We start from the raw sequence: 13950 nt of genomic DNA on the forward strand, positions 1-13950 counted from the left end.
AGTATATAGGATTATATTATTATATACAGTATATAGGATTATATTATTATATAGGATTATATTATTATATACAGTATATGGGATTATATTATTATATAGGATTATATTATTATATACAGTATATAGGATTATATTATTATATACAGTATATAGGATTATATTATTATATACAGTATATAGGATTATATTATTATATAGGATTATATTATTATATACAGTATATGGGATTATATTATTATATAGGATTATATTATTATATACAGTATATAGGATTATATTATTATATAGGATTATATTATTATATACAGTATATAGGATTATATTATTATATACAGTATATAGGATTATATTATTATATACAGTATATAGGATTATATTATTATATACAGTATATAGGATTATATTATTATATAGGATTATATTATTATATACAGTATATGGGATTATATTATTATATAGGATTATATTATTATATACAGTATATAGGATTATATTATTATATACAGTATATAGGATTATATTATTATATAGGATTATATTATTATATACAGTATATGGGATTATATTATTATATAGGATTATATTATTATATACAGTATATAGGATTATATTATTATATACAGTATATAGGATTATATTATTATATACAGTATATAGGATTATATTATTATATAGGATTATATTATTATATACAGTATATGGGATTATATTATTATATAGGATTATATTATTATATACAGTATATAGGATTATATTATTATATAGGATTATATTATTATATACAGTATATAGGATTATATTATTATATACAGTATATAGGATTATATTATTATATACAGTATATAGGATTATATTATTATATAGGATTATATTATTATATACAGTATATAGGATTATATTATTATATAGGATTATATTATTATATACAGTATATGGGACTATATGAGATCGCCGTATTAGATGACGTCACATAGAACACGTGACTCCCTCCTGGGCCCTCCTCCCGTCGGTGTGATCCGCCCATCTTAGGTAACACAGCAGATGACACGCCCCATGTTAGATAACACAGCAGCTGACACGCCCTCCGCCGAGCCCCGCCTATATCAATAGACAGACGACCTTCGTTGAACCGCCCCTCCTCCTATCGTCAGGTAACTGAGTGAGATTGGCCCACCAAGCCCGTCGACACGCCCCCTCTCTGATTGACATAGTTCCTGTCAGAATCCCGTGATCGGATCACATGACAGAGGTTATCCCCCGACCCGGAAGTGGTTATTAGAAACTTTTTTATCGTTTTTTTTTTCCGACTTCACCCAACTTATCTGCCGCGTATGTGAATTTTAGATGACACCAGAGACCTTCCGTGTTATTTTTCTTAGGGATTCTCCGTGAATTCGGCGAATCCTCTGTGTGGAGACGTCGCTTCCGGTTGCTGTGGGCGGAAGTAGCTGTCTCTCTCCGGGCGGAAGTATTGCCGTGTCCTGAGTCCTTGTGTGTCCCCGGGGTCGGAGTCATGTCGGTCCTGTGTGCGGCCAGTGTGATGTGGAAGCGTCTGATCTCCTGTCAGTCCCTCCATAGACTGTCCTCCCGCTCCCTTCACCTGTATGGAAGAAGCTCAGCCAGTGTATCTGATGGGATCTCGGCCCAGTATCCTGTGGTGGATCACCAGTTCGATGCAGTGGTGGTGGGGGCCGGAGGGGCCGGTCTGAGGGCCGCCTTCGGCCTATCAGAGGCCGGTCTGAACACGGCGTGCGTCACCAAGCTCTTCCCGACGCGTTCGCACACGGTGGCGGCCCAAGGTGGGATCAACGCGGCGCTGGGGAACATGGAGGAGGACGACTGGCGCTGGCACTTCTACGACACGGTGAAAGGATCCGATTGGCTGGGCGACCAGGACGCCATCCATTATATGACGGAGCAGGCGCCGGCCTCGGTCATCGAGCTGGAGAACTACGGCATGCCGTTCAGCCGCACAGAGCGCGGTCAGATCTACCAACGCGCCTTCGGCGGGCAGAGCCTGAAGTACGGGAAGGGCGGCCAGGCTCACCGCTGCTGCTGCGTGGCTGACCGCACCGGGCACTCCCTCCTGCACACCCTGTACGGGCGATCCCTCCGCTACGACACCAGCTACTTCGTGGAGTACTTCGCCCTGGACCTCCTGATGGAGGACGGCGAGTGCCGGGGGGTCATCGCCCTCTGCATGGAGGACGGCTCCATCCACCGCTTCCGGGCCAAGAACACCGTCATCGCCACCGGCGGCTACGGGCGCACCTACTTCAGCTGCACCTCCGCCCACACCTGCACCGGGGACGGCAACGCCATGGTGACCCGGGCCGGCCTCCCCTGCCAGGACCTGGAGTTCGTCCAGTTCCACCCCACCGGCATCTACGGGGCGGGGTGCCTGATCACCGAGGGGTGCCGCGGAGAGGGCGGGATCCTCATCAACAGCGAAGGGGAGCGATTCATGGAACGCTACGCCCCCGTGGCCAAGGACCTGGCCTCCCGAGATGTGGTGTCCCGGTCTATGACTATCGAGATGCGGGAGGGACGGGGGTGCGGCCCCGACAAAGACCACGTCTACCTACAGCTCCACCACCTACCCCCTCAGCAGCTGGCCACCCGCCTGCCCGGCATCTCTGAGACCGCCATGATCTTCGCCGGGGTGGACGTCACCAAAGAGCCCATCCCGGTCCTCCCTACTGTCCACTACAACATGGGGGGGATCCCCACCAACTACAAGGGGCAAGCCATCATCAACGTCAATGGAGAAGACCAGGTGGTGCCGGGGCTGTATGCTTGTGGTGAAGCCGCCTCGGCCTCCGTCCACGGTGCCAATCGCCTAGGGGCCAACTCCCTTCTGGATCTGGTGGTCTTTGGGCGAGCCTGTGCCCTCAGCATCGCCGAGTCCAACAAACCCGGAGAGACCCTCCCGCCGCTCAAACCCAACGCTGGCGAAGAGTCTGTGGCCAACCTGGACAAGCTGAGGTTCGCCAACGGCAGCACCAGAACCTCGGAGCTGAGGATCAACATGCAGAAGACCATGCAGGCCCACGCCGCCGTCTTCAGAACCGGCTCCATCCTCCAGGAAGGGTGCGAGAAGCTGAGCGCCATCAACGCCGCCATGGATGACATCAAGACCTTCGACAGGGGAGCCGTCTGGAACAGCGACCTGGTGGAGGCCCTGGAGCTGCAGAACCTCATGCTGTGCGCCCTGCAGACCATCTATGGGGCCGAGGCCAGGAAGGAGAGCCGGGGGGCCCACGCCAGGGAGGACTACAAAGTCAGAGTGGATGAATACGACTTCTCCAAACCCTTACAGGGGCAGCAGAAGAAACCAGTGGAGGAGCACTGGAGGAAGCACACCTTGTCCTTCGTAGATGGGAAGGGCAATGTCACCTTGAAGTATCGACCAGTCATCGACTCAACGCTCAACGAGGAGGACTGCGCCTCCGTCCCACCTGCCATACGCTCCTATTAATGGACTGCAGTCACCAACTCATCACCCACCATCCAATAACATCTTCATGGGACTACCTACCTACCACCCAACCAACCTTATAGGACTGCTGTTATTACCACCCCCCATCCTGTACTATGAATGGACTGCAGTCACCAACTTACCACCCACCATCCAATAACATCTTCATGGGACTACCTACCTACCACCCAACCAACCTTATAGGACTGCTGTTATTACCACCCCCCATCCTGTACTATAAATGGACTGCAGTCACCAACTTACCACCCACCATCCAATAACATCTTCATGGGACTACCTACCACCCAACCAACCTTATAGGACTGCTGTGATTACCATCCCCCATCCAGTACTATGAATGGACTGCCCTGAGTACCAACCAACCTATGGGGACTGCTGTGATTACCATCCTACCACCCCCCATCCAGTACTAGGAATGGACTGCCCTAAGTACCAACCACCCAACCAACCTCCTAGGACTGCTGTGATAACCACCCTATCACCGGCCATCCCATAATCTCCTCAATGGACTGCCCAAATGACCAACCTATGGCCCAACCAACGTAATAGAAATCCCAGCAGTCCCATCACCCCCCCCCCCCCCCCCCCCATCCAGTACTAGGAATGGACTGCCGTGATTACTAACCTATCACCCAACCAATGTAATGGGACTGCTGTGATTGGACAATTTCCATGCAATGTAAGATCTTATGAATGGACTGCCACTTACTGATCACCCCTCCCCCATCCAGCACTATGAATAGAGGGGTGTGGTGTCAGGTTTGTACCCCGTGTTATACTGCAATAGTGATGACATCATAACTCTGATACTTTGTTTGGCTTTCTTCCAATATAAATCTTTATTTCAGTTCTCCCGGAGTTCTTCTTTATATTTCTTCCTGTAGGGGATCTCTGGGGGTCCCTCACACATTCCTCTCTTACTATGGGGGGGGGGGGGGGAGGGGTGTAAAATCTGGTGCAGCTCTGCATAGAAACCAATCAGCTTCCAGGATTTATTGTCAAAGCTTCGTTGAAGAAGCTGATTGGCTGCCGTGTGAAGCTGCACCAAATTCTGCACTCTCCTGTCTTAGTAAATCTCCTCTATTCTATCTCCTCCTCCCCCTCCCCCCGTTCCTGGGATTCTTCTATCTAATATGTGATGTGTACAATGTCCCCCCCCCCCCCCTCCCCAATAACATGGTATGTCTCCCCCCCCCCCCATTAACATGTAATGCTTCCTTCTCATGTCCCCCCCCCATATACCATGTGATGCTGCTTTCCCATGTATCCCCCCTCCTTAACATGTAATGCCTCCTTCCCACCCCCCCTCTTAACATGTAATGCTTCCTTCAAATGTGCCCCCTCCTCCCCCCCTTAACATGTAATGCTACCTTCCCATGTCCCCCAGCCCCCCCCTCCTCCCTCCCCCTCCCCCCTTTAACATGTAATGCTTCCTTCCCATATATCCCCCTCCTTAACATGTAATGCTTACTTCCCATGTCCCCTTCCTTCCCAAGCCCCCCCCATTAACATGCAATGCTTTCTTCCCAGTTATCCCCCCCTCCATTAACATGTAATGCTTCCTGCTCATGTCCCCCCCCCCCCCCCATATACCATGTAATGCTGCTTTCCCATGTACCCCCCCCCCTTTGCATGTGATTTTTCCTCCCCATGTCCCCCCCCCCCCCCCAATTAACATGTAACGCTTCCTTCCTATGTACCCCCCCACCCACCATTAACATGTAATGCCTCCTTCCCACCCCCCCTCTTATGTAATGCTACCTTCCCATGTACACCCCATTAACATGTAACACTTCCTTCCCATGTCCCCCAGCCCCCCCTCCTCCCTCCCCCCATTAACATGCAGTGCTTCCTTCCCATGAATCCCCCCCCCTTTACATGTAATTTTTCCTTCCCATGCCCCCCCCCCCAATTAACATGTAATACTTTCTTCCCATGTACCCCCCCTAAAATGTAATTCTTCCTTCCTATGTACCCCCCCCACCATTAACATGTAATGCTTTCTTCCCATATACCCCCCCTTAACATGTAATGCTTCCCTCCCATGTGCCCCCTCCTCCCCCCCCCCATTAACATGTAATGCCTCCTTCCCACCCCCCCCTCTTAACATGTAATGCTTCCTTCCCATGTACCCCCCCCATTGACATGTAACACTTCCTTCCCATGTCCCCCAGCCCCCCCTTCTCCCTCCCTCCATTAACATGTAATGCTTCCTTCCCATGTCTCCCCCCCCCCCCATTAACATGTAATGCTTCCTTCGTGTGTACCCCCCCATTAATATGTAATGCTTCCTTCCCATGTCGTTCCCCCCCCCAATTAACATGCAACACTTCCTTCCCATGTCCCCCAGCCCCCCCCCTCCCTCCCCCTATTAACATGTAATGCTTCCTTCTCATGTCCCCCCCCCCCCAATAATGCTGCTTTCCCATTTAACCCCCCCCCCCCTTAACATGTGATTCTTTCTTCCCATGTATCCCCCTCCTTAACATGTAATGCTTCCTTCCCATGCCCCCCCCCCCCCCAATTGACATGTAATGCTTTCTTCCCATGTACCCCCCCTTAACATGTAATGCCTCCTTCCCATCCCCCCCTAACATGTAATGCTACCTTCCCATGTCCCCCAGCCCCCCTCCCCCCCATTAACATGTAATGCTTCCTTCCGATGTCACCCCCCCCTCCATTAACATGTAATGCTACCTTCCCATGTCCCCCAGACCCCCTCCTCCCTCCCCCTATTAACATGTAATGCTTCCTTCCCATGTCACCCCCCCCCCATTAACATGTAATGCTTCCTTCCCATGTCCCCCAGCCCCCCTCCTCCCTTCACCCCATTAACTTGAAATGCTTCCTTCCAATGTATCCCCCCCTTAACATGTAATGCTTTCTTCCCATGTCACCCCCCCCATTAACATGTAACACCTCCTTCCCATGTCCCCAAGCCCCCTTCCTCCCTCCCCCTATTAACATGTAATGCTTCCTTCCCATGTCTCTTGCCCCCCTTAACATGTAATGCTTTCTTCCCATGTATTCCCCCCATTAACATGTAATGCTTCCTACCCATGTTCCCCGTTAACATGTAATGCTTCTTTCCCATGTACCCCCCCTTAACATGTGATGCTTCCTTCCCATGTTCCCCCCCCCATTAACATGTAATGCTTCCTTCCCATGTCCCCTTCCTTCCCATGCCCCCCCCTCCATTAACATGTAATGCTTCCTGCTCATGTCCCCCCCCCCCCATATACCATGTAATGCTGCTTTCCCATGTATCCCCCCTCCTTAACATGTAATGCTTCCTTCCCATGTACCCCCCCCCCCCCTTTGCATGTAATTTTTCCTCCCCATGTCCCCCCCCCCAATTAACATGTAATGCTTCCTTCCCATGTCCCCCCCCCAATTGACATGTAACGCTTCCTTCCTATGTACCCCCCACCCACCATTAACATGTAATGCCTCCTTCCCACCCCCCCTCTTATGTAATGCTACCTTCCCATGTACACCCCATTAACATGTAACACTTCCTTCCCATGTCCCCCAGCCCCCCCTCCTCCCCCCCCTTTAACATGTAATGCTTTCTTCCCATGTCCCCTTCCTTCCCATGGCCCCCCCCATTAACATGCAATGCTTTCTTCCCATGTATCCCCCCCATTAACATGTATGCTTCCTTCTCATGGTCCCTCCCCCCCCCATATACCATGTAATGCTCCTTTCCAATGTATCCCCCCCTTAACATGTAATGCTTCCTTCCCATGTACCCCCCCCCCCCCTTTACATGTAATTTTTCCTTCCCATGCCCCCCCCCCCCAATTAACATGTAATGCTTTCTTCCCATATACCCCCCCTTAACATGTAATGCTTGCCTCCTTCCCACCCCCCCCTCTTAACAGGTAATGCTTCCTTCCCATGTACCCCCCCCCCCCATTGACATGTAACACTTCCTTCCCATGTCCCCCAGCCCCCCCCCCTCCTCCCTCCCTCCATTAACATGTAATGCTTCCTTCCCATGTCTCCCCCCCCATTAACATGTAATGCTTCCTTCGTGTGTACCCCCCCATTAATATGTAATGCTTCCTTCCCATGTCGTTCCCCCCCCCCCCATTAACATGCAACACTTCCTTCCCATGTCCCCCAGCCCCCCCCTCCTCCCTCCCCCTATTAACATGTAATGCTTCCTTCCCATGTATCCCCCCCTCCATTAACATGTAATGCTTCCTTCTCATGTTCCTCCCCCCCCCCTTAACATGTGATTCTTTCTTCCCATGTATCCCCCTCCTTAACATGTAATGCTTTCTTCCCATGTATCCCCTCCCCCATTAACATGTAATGCTTCCTTCCCATGCCCCCCCCCCAATTGACATGTAATGCTTCCTTCCTATGTACCCCCCACCCACCATTAACATGTAATGCTTCCTTCCCATGCCCCCCCCCCCAATTGACATGTAATGCTTTCTTCCCATGTACCCCCCCTTAACATGTAATGCCTCCTTCCCATCCCCCCTAACATGTAATGCTACCTTCCCATGTCCCCCAGCCCCCCTCCCCCCCATTAACATGTAATGCTTCCTTCCCATGTCACCCCCCCCCCTCCATTAACATGTAATGCTACCTTCCCATGTCCCCCAGACCCCCTCCTCCCTCCCCCTATTAACATGTAATGCTTCCTTCCCATGTCACCCCCCCCATTAACATGTAATGCTTCCTTCCCATGTCACCCCCCCATTAACATGTAATGCTTTCTTCCCATGTCACCCCCCCCATTAACATGTAATGCTTCCTTCCCATGTCCCCCAGCCCCCCTCCTCCCTTCACCCCATTAACATGTAATGCTTCCTTCCCATGTACCCCCCCCCCCCCATTAACTTGAAATGCTTCCTTCCAATGTATCCCCCCCCCTTAACATGTAATGCTTTCTTCCCATGTCACCCCCCCCATTAACATGTAACACCTCCTTCCCATGTCCCCAAGCCCCCTTCCTCCCTCCCCTATTAACATGTAATGCTTCCTTCCCATGTCTCTTGCCCCCCTTAACATGTAATGCTTCCTTCCCATGTTCCCCCGTTAACATGTAATGCTTCTTTCCCATGTACCCCCCCTTAACATGTGATGCTTCCTTCCCATGTCCCCCCCCCCTTAACATGTAATGCTTCTTTCCCATGTACCCCCCCCCCCATTAACATGTAATGCTACCTTCCCATGTACCCCCCCATTAACATGTAATGCTTCCTTCCCATGTCCCCCCATTAACATGTAATGCTTCCTTCCCATGTATTCCCCCCATTAACATGTAATGTTTCCTTCCCTTGTACCCCCCCCCCCCCATTAACATGTAATTCTTCTTTCCCATGACATCAAATTGTACCTTCCTGTATCCCCCCCTCCCCCCATTACCAGGTAATGCTACCTTCCCATATGTCCCCCCTTAGCATGTAATACTTCCCTCCCATGCCCCCCTCCATTATCATTTAAAAGAGAAGTACAGTCAGGTCCATAAATATTGGGACATGGACACAATTCTAATCTTTTTGGCTCTATACACCACCACAATGGATTTGAAAAGAAACAAACAAGATGTGCTTTAACTGCAGACTTCCAGCTTTAATTTGAGGGTATTTACATCCAAATCAGGTGAACGGTGTAGGAATTACAACACTTTGTAGATGTGCCTCCCACTTTTTAAGGGACCAAAAGTAATGGGACAGATTAACAATCATAAATCAAACTTTCACTTTTTAATATTTGGTTGCAAATCCTTTGCAGTCAATTACAGCCTGAAGTGTGGAACGCATAGACATCACCAGACGCTGGGTTTCATCCCTGGTGATGCTCTGCCAGGCCTCTACTGCAACTGTCTTCAGTTCTTTGGTTGCTTTCGCAGTATGCTTCGGGTCATTGTCCATCTGCACTGTGAAGCGCCGTCCAATGAGTTCTGAAGCATTTGGCTGAATATGAGCAGATAATATTCCCCGAAACCCTTCAGAATTCATCCTGCTGATTCTGTCAGCAGTCACATCATCAATAAATACAAGAGAACCAGTTCCATTGGCAGCCATACATGCCCATGCCTTCCTGTTTTTGAGGCTCACCAATGGTTTACATCTTGTGGTGAACCCTCTGTATTCACTCTGGTGAAGTCTTCTCTTGATTGTTGACTTTGACACACATACACCTACCTCCTGGAGAGTGATCTTGATCTGGCACACATTAGGCTTGTGACGGTATCAGATTTTCATGCTGCGATTAATTGATTAAGGTTTTGCCACGGTATACGGTATTATCACGGTATTCTATTATTAAATTTAAATTATTAAATTTCCACCTCACTTCAATTTCATTGCTGAATTTAGGGGCTTTGGTTCACTTATGCACATTATTATATAGTCAGTCAGTACAGACTCTGTGAACCAGGCCTAAAATAGGTCATCAAGCAGTGTCTGGCCTAACTGGTGATAACTGGTCCTGGCGCTCGGCTCCGATCCGATGGCCTGGTCATTAAGAGGGCAAATCCTTGTGGTCAAGAAGTGGTTAAACCTGAAGGAGGTGTTGTTTATAAATGACTTTACTATTGCTTTAGGCCTGGTTCACATGTATGCGGGTTGGTGGTTCACATGTATGCGGGTTGGTGGTTCACATGTAATGCGGGTTGGTGGTTCACATGTATGCGGGTTGGCGGTTCACATGTATGCGGGTTGGCGGCCCACATTTGCACAGGCATAGCAGCCCATTGATTTGAATGGGCTGCTATGCCCTCATTTTCCGCAGAAAAAAGGTGCATGCAGCATTTTTTTAAAATTCAGTGGCCTTGAAATCCATCCTGCTTTTGCACCATGCGACTAACCTGCAGTTCCTGCTCTGGCAAGCTTTCTGCATTTTTTGTATACGTGGGCACGGCATTTAAAAACAGTTTGCGAGTGCAGCAACGGCAGGTAAGTCGCATGGTGCAAAAGAAGGATGGATTTCATGGCCACTGCATTTTTTTAACTTCTGCATGCACCTTTTTTCAGCTGAAAACGCAGGCATAGCAGCTCAAGCCCATTCACATCAATGGGCTGCTATGCCTGTGCAAATGTGGGCCGCCAACCCGCATACATGTGAACCAGGCCTAAAGCAATAGTAAAGTCATTAATTGGTTAAACCTGCAGGAGGACCGGTGTTTTTATCTATTAATGACTTTACTATTGCTTTAGGCCTGGTTCACATGTATGCGGGTTGGGGGCCCACATTTGCACAGGCATAGCAGCCCATTGATGTGAATGGGCTTGAGCTGCTATGCCTGCGTTTTCAGCTGAAAAAAGGTGCATGCAGAATTTAAAAAAAATGCAGTGGCCATGAAATCCATCCTTCTTTTGCGCCATGCGACTTACCTGCCGTTGCTGCACACGCAAACTGTTTATTTTTAAATGCCGTGCCCACGTATACAAAAAATGCAGAAAGCTTGCCAGAGCAGGAACTGCAGGTTAGTCGCATGGTGCAAAAGCAGGATGGATTTCAAGGCCACTGAATTTTAAAAAAATGCTGCATGCACCTTTTTTCTGCGGAAAATGAGGGCATAGCAGCCCGTTCAAATCAATGGGCTGCTATGCCTGTGCAAATGTGGGCCGCCAACCTGCATACATGTGAACCGCCAACCCGCATACATGTGAACCGCCAACCCGCATACATGTGAACCGCCAACCCGCATACATGTGAACCGCCAACCCGCATACATGTGAACCACCAACCCGCATACATGTGAACCACCAACCCGCATACATGTGAACCAGGCCTAAAGCAATAGTAAAGTCATTAATAGATAAAAACACCGGTCCTCCTGCAGGTTTAACCACTTCTGGATCGCAAGGATTTGCCCCTTTAAAAGACCAGGCCATCGGATCAGAGCGCCAGGACCAGTCATCACCAGGTAGGCCAGACACTGCTTGATGGCTATATAACAATGTAATGTGGGCTGCTATGCGTGTGTGTGTATGTGTGTATATATATATATATATATATATATATATATATATATATATATATATATTTATTAGAGCTGCACGATTCTGGCCAAAATGAGAATCACGATTTTTTAGCTTGGAATAAAGATCACGATTCTCTCACGATTCTCTGTGTAACAAAAAAAAAAAAATTGGGATAACTTTACTGTTATGTTTTTTTTTTTTATTCATTAAAGTCTAATCATTGCGTTTGAAAGACTGCTGCGCAAATACAGTGTGACATAAAATATTACAACAATCGCCATTTTATTCTGTAGGGTCTCTGCTAAAAAAATATATAAAATGTTTGGGGGTTCTAAGTACTTTTCTAGCAAAAAAAAAACTGATTTTAACTTGCAAGCAACAAGTGTCAGAAAAAGATTCAGTCTTTAAGAGGTTAAACTTCCTTTCTCCCTGGCAGAGGGAAGGAAAAGATACAATGTAATCATTTTTGTTTATAGTTAGGAGACTTAATGCTGAAAGGGTTAGCTGTGTGAGTGAATGAGTCATCCAGCTCACTGAAATGTATCAATTCACAAGTCAGGCAGACTTGACAGAGAAACTCGGTATTTTAAAAATGCCACAATAACAATACCGTGGCTATGCAATACCGCGATATATCGAATTACCGAAAACCGGCATATGTCTAGCACACATACACCTACCTCCTGGAGAGTGTTCTTGATCTGACACACATACACCTACCTCCTGGAGAGTGTTCTTGATCTGACACACATACACCTACCTCCTGGAGAGTGATCTTGATCTGACACACATACACCTACCTCCTAGAGCAGGGGTGTCAAACTCAATTTCATTGCGGGCCGCATCCGCATTATGGTTGCCCTCAGAGGGCCGGTTATATCTGTAACATTAGATGTCCAGAGCACCCCACGCCCCCTTACATGAGATGTCAAGAGCCCCCCCCCCCCCCATCAGAAGTCACCCACCCTTCCTTACATCACAATGCACCGCCTTACCTTGTGCTGCTGCCAGGAAGAAGGTGCGGATGGATCTGGGAAGAAGTGCAGGGTCTGAAAAAGAACCAGAGGAGAGCTGGAGTCTGCTTCCAGAGTCTGCTGAATGCTGAGACCAGGGGAGGCAGGGGCAAGGTGGTGTTGCGGCTGCACAGATAGGTGCAGGATCTGTAGGAGGCAAAGGAGTTCTGTCCTTTCTGCTGCCGACTACAGAGATAAGGTGGAGGCAGAGACAAGGAGGGTCCTACAGCTGTGAGGGCCACATGAAATGGCATGGGGGGGCCGCATGCGGCCCGCGGGCCTTGTGTTTGACACCTGTGTCCTAGAGAGTGTTCTTCATCTGACACATACACCTACCTCCTGGAGAGTGATCTTGAGCTGGCACACACACACCTACCTCCTGGAGAGTGATCTTGATCTGACACACATACACCTACCTCATGGAGAGTGTTCTTTATCTGGCACACACACACCTACCTCCTGGAGAGTGTTCCTGATCTGACACACATACACCTACCTCCTGGAGAGTGTTCTTTATCTGGCACACATACACCTACCTCCTGGAGAGTGATCTTGATCTGGCCAACTGTTGTGAAGGGTGTTTTCTTCACCAGGGAAAGAATTCTTCGGTCATCCACCACAGTTGTTTTCCGTGGTCTTCCGGGTCTTTTGGTGTTGCTGAGCTCACCGGGGCGTTCTTTCTTTTTAAGGATGTTCCAAACAGTTGATTTGGCCACACCTAATGTTTTTGCTATCTCTCTGATGGGTTTGTTTTGTTTTTTCAGCCTAATGGTGGCTTGTTTCACTGATAGTGACAGCTCTTTGGATCTCATATTGAGAGTTGACAGCAACCGATTCCAAATGCAAATAGCACACTTGAAATGAACTCTGGACCTTTTATCTGCTCCTTGTAAATGGGATAATGAGGGAATAACACACACCTGGCCATGGAACAGCTGAGAAGCCAATTGTCCCATTACTTTTGGTCACTTAAAAAGTGGGAGGCACATATACAAACTGTTGTAATTCCTACACCGTTCACCTGATTTGGATGTAAATACCTTCAAATTAAAGCTGAAAGTCTGCAGGTAAAGCACATCTTGTTTGTTTCATTTCAAATCCATTGTGGTGGTGTATAGAGCCAAAAAGATTAGAATTGTGTCGGTCTCCCAATATTTATGGACCTGACTATATGGTATTGGTTTTTATTTGAGAATCATACTTAGGCGGATCCTGTTTCCGCCCCCCCCCCCCGGTGTTTGATGGCTCATTTCTCAGAGCCCCCTAAGCAGAGAGATGGGGGGGACTGTCAGTCACCGACTCTCTGCCGCCCCCCCCCCCTTTCTCTGGGTTGCTGGGCTGTGGAGGGGGCGGGAGCGGCCAGCTTAGGCTCTCAATGGGTCGCTGGGGGGGCCATGGAACCCAGATTACCTTTGAGGGCTTTGGAAACCCATTTTCCAGCTCCCCCGGCCCCTCTTATGTTTAAGTCACCCCTGTGTCTATTAGG

At 48.5% G+C, this 13950-nt stretch overlaps 1 protein-coding gene and 1 long non-coding RNA gene across 2 annotated transcripts; one reads left to right on the forward strand and one right to left on the reverse strand.

The window, feature by feature from the left end:
• The first annotated feature begins 1444 nt into the window (after positions 1-1444).
• SDHA (succinate dehydrogenase complex flavoprotein subunit A) lies at positions 1445-3519 on the forward strand. The gene has a single exon (XM_082271592.1). It carries the CDS (start codon positions 1514-1516, stop codon positions 3476-3478), a length of 1965 nt encoding a protein of 654 aa, XP_082127718.1. The 5' UTR covers positions 1445-1513; the 3' UTR covers positions 3479-3519.
• A 130-nt stretch (positions 3520-3649) lies between these two features.
• On the reverse strand, positions 3650-4246 carry LOC309566623. Its single transcript, XR_014225888.1, has 3 exons — positions 4137-4246; positions 3863-3948; positions 3650-3675 (listed from the first exon to the last, which is right to left on the reverse strand). It is a non-coding gene; the product is annotated as an uncharacterized lncRNA (long non-coding RNA).
• Positions 4247-13950: the final 9704 nt, after the last annotated feature.

Source organism: Pelophylax lessonae, assembly GCF_965119305.1.
Source record: "Pelophylax lessonae genome assembly, chromosome: 1".
Lineage (NCBI taxonomy): Eukaryota > Metazoa > Chordata > Amphibia > Anura > Ranidae > Pelophylax > Pelophylax lessonae.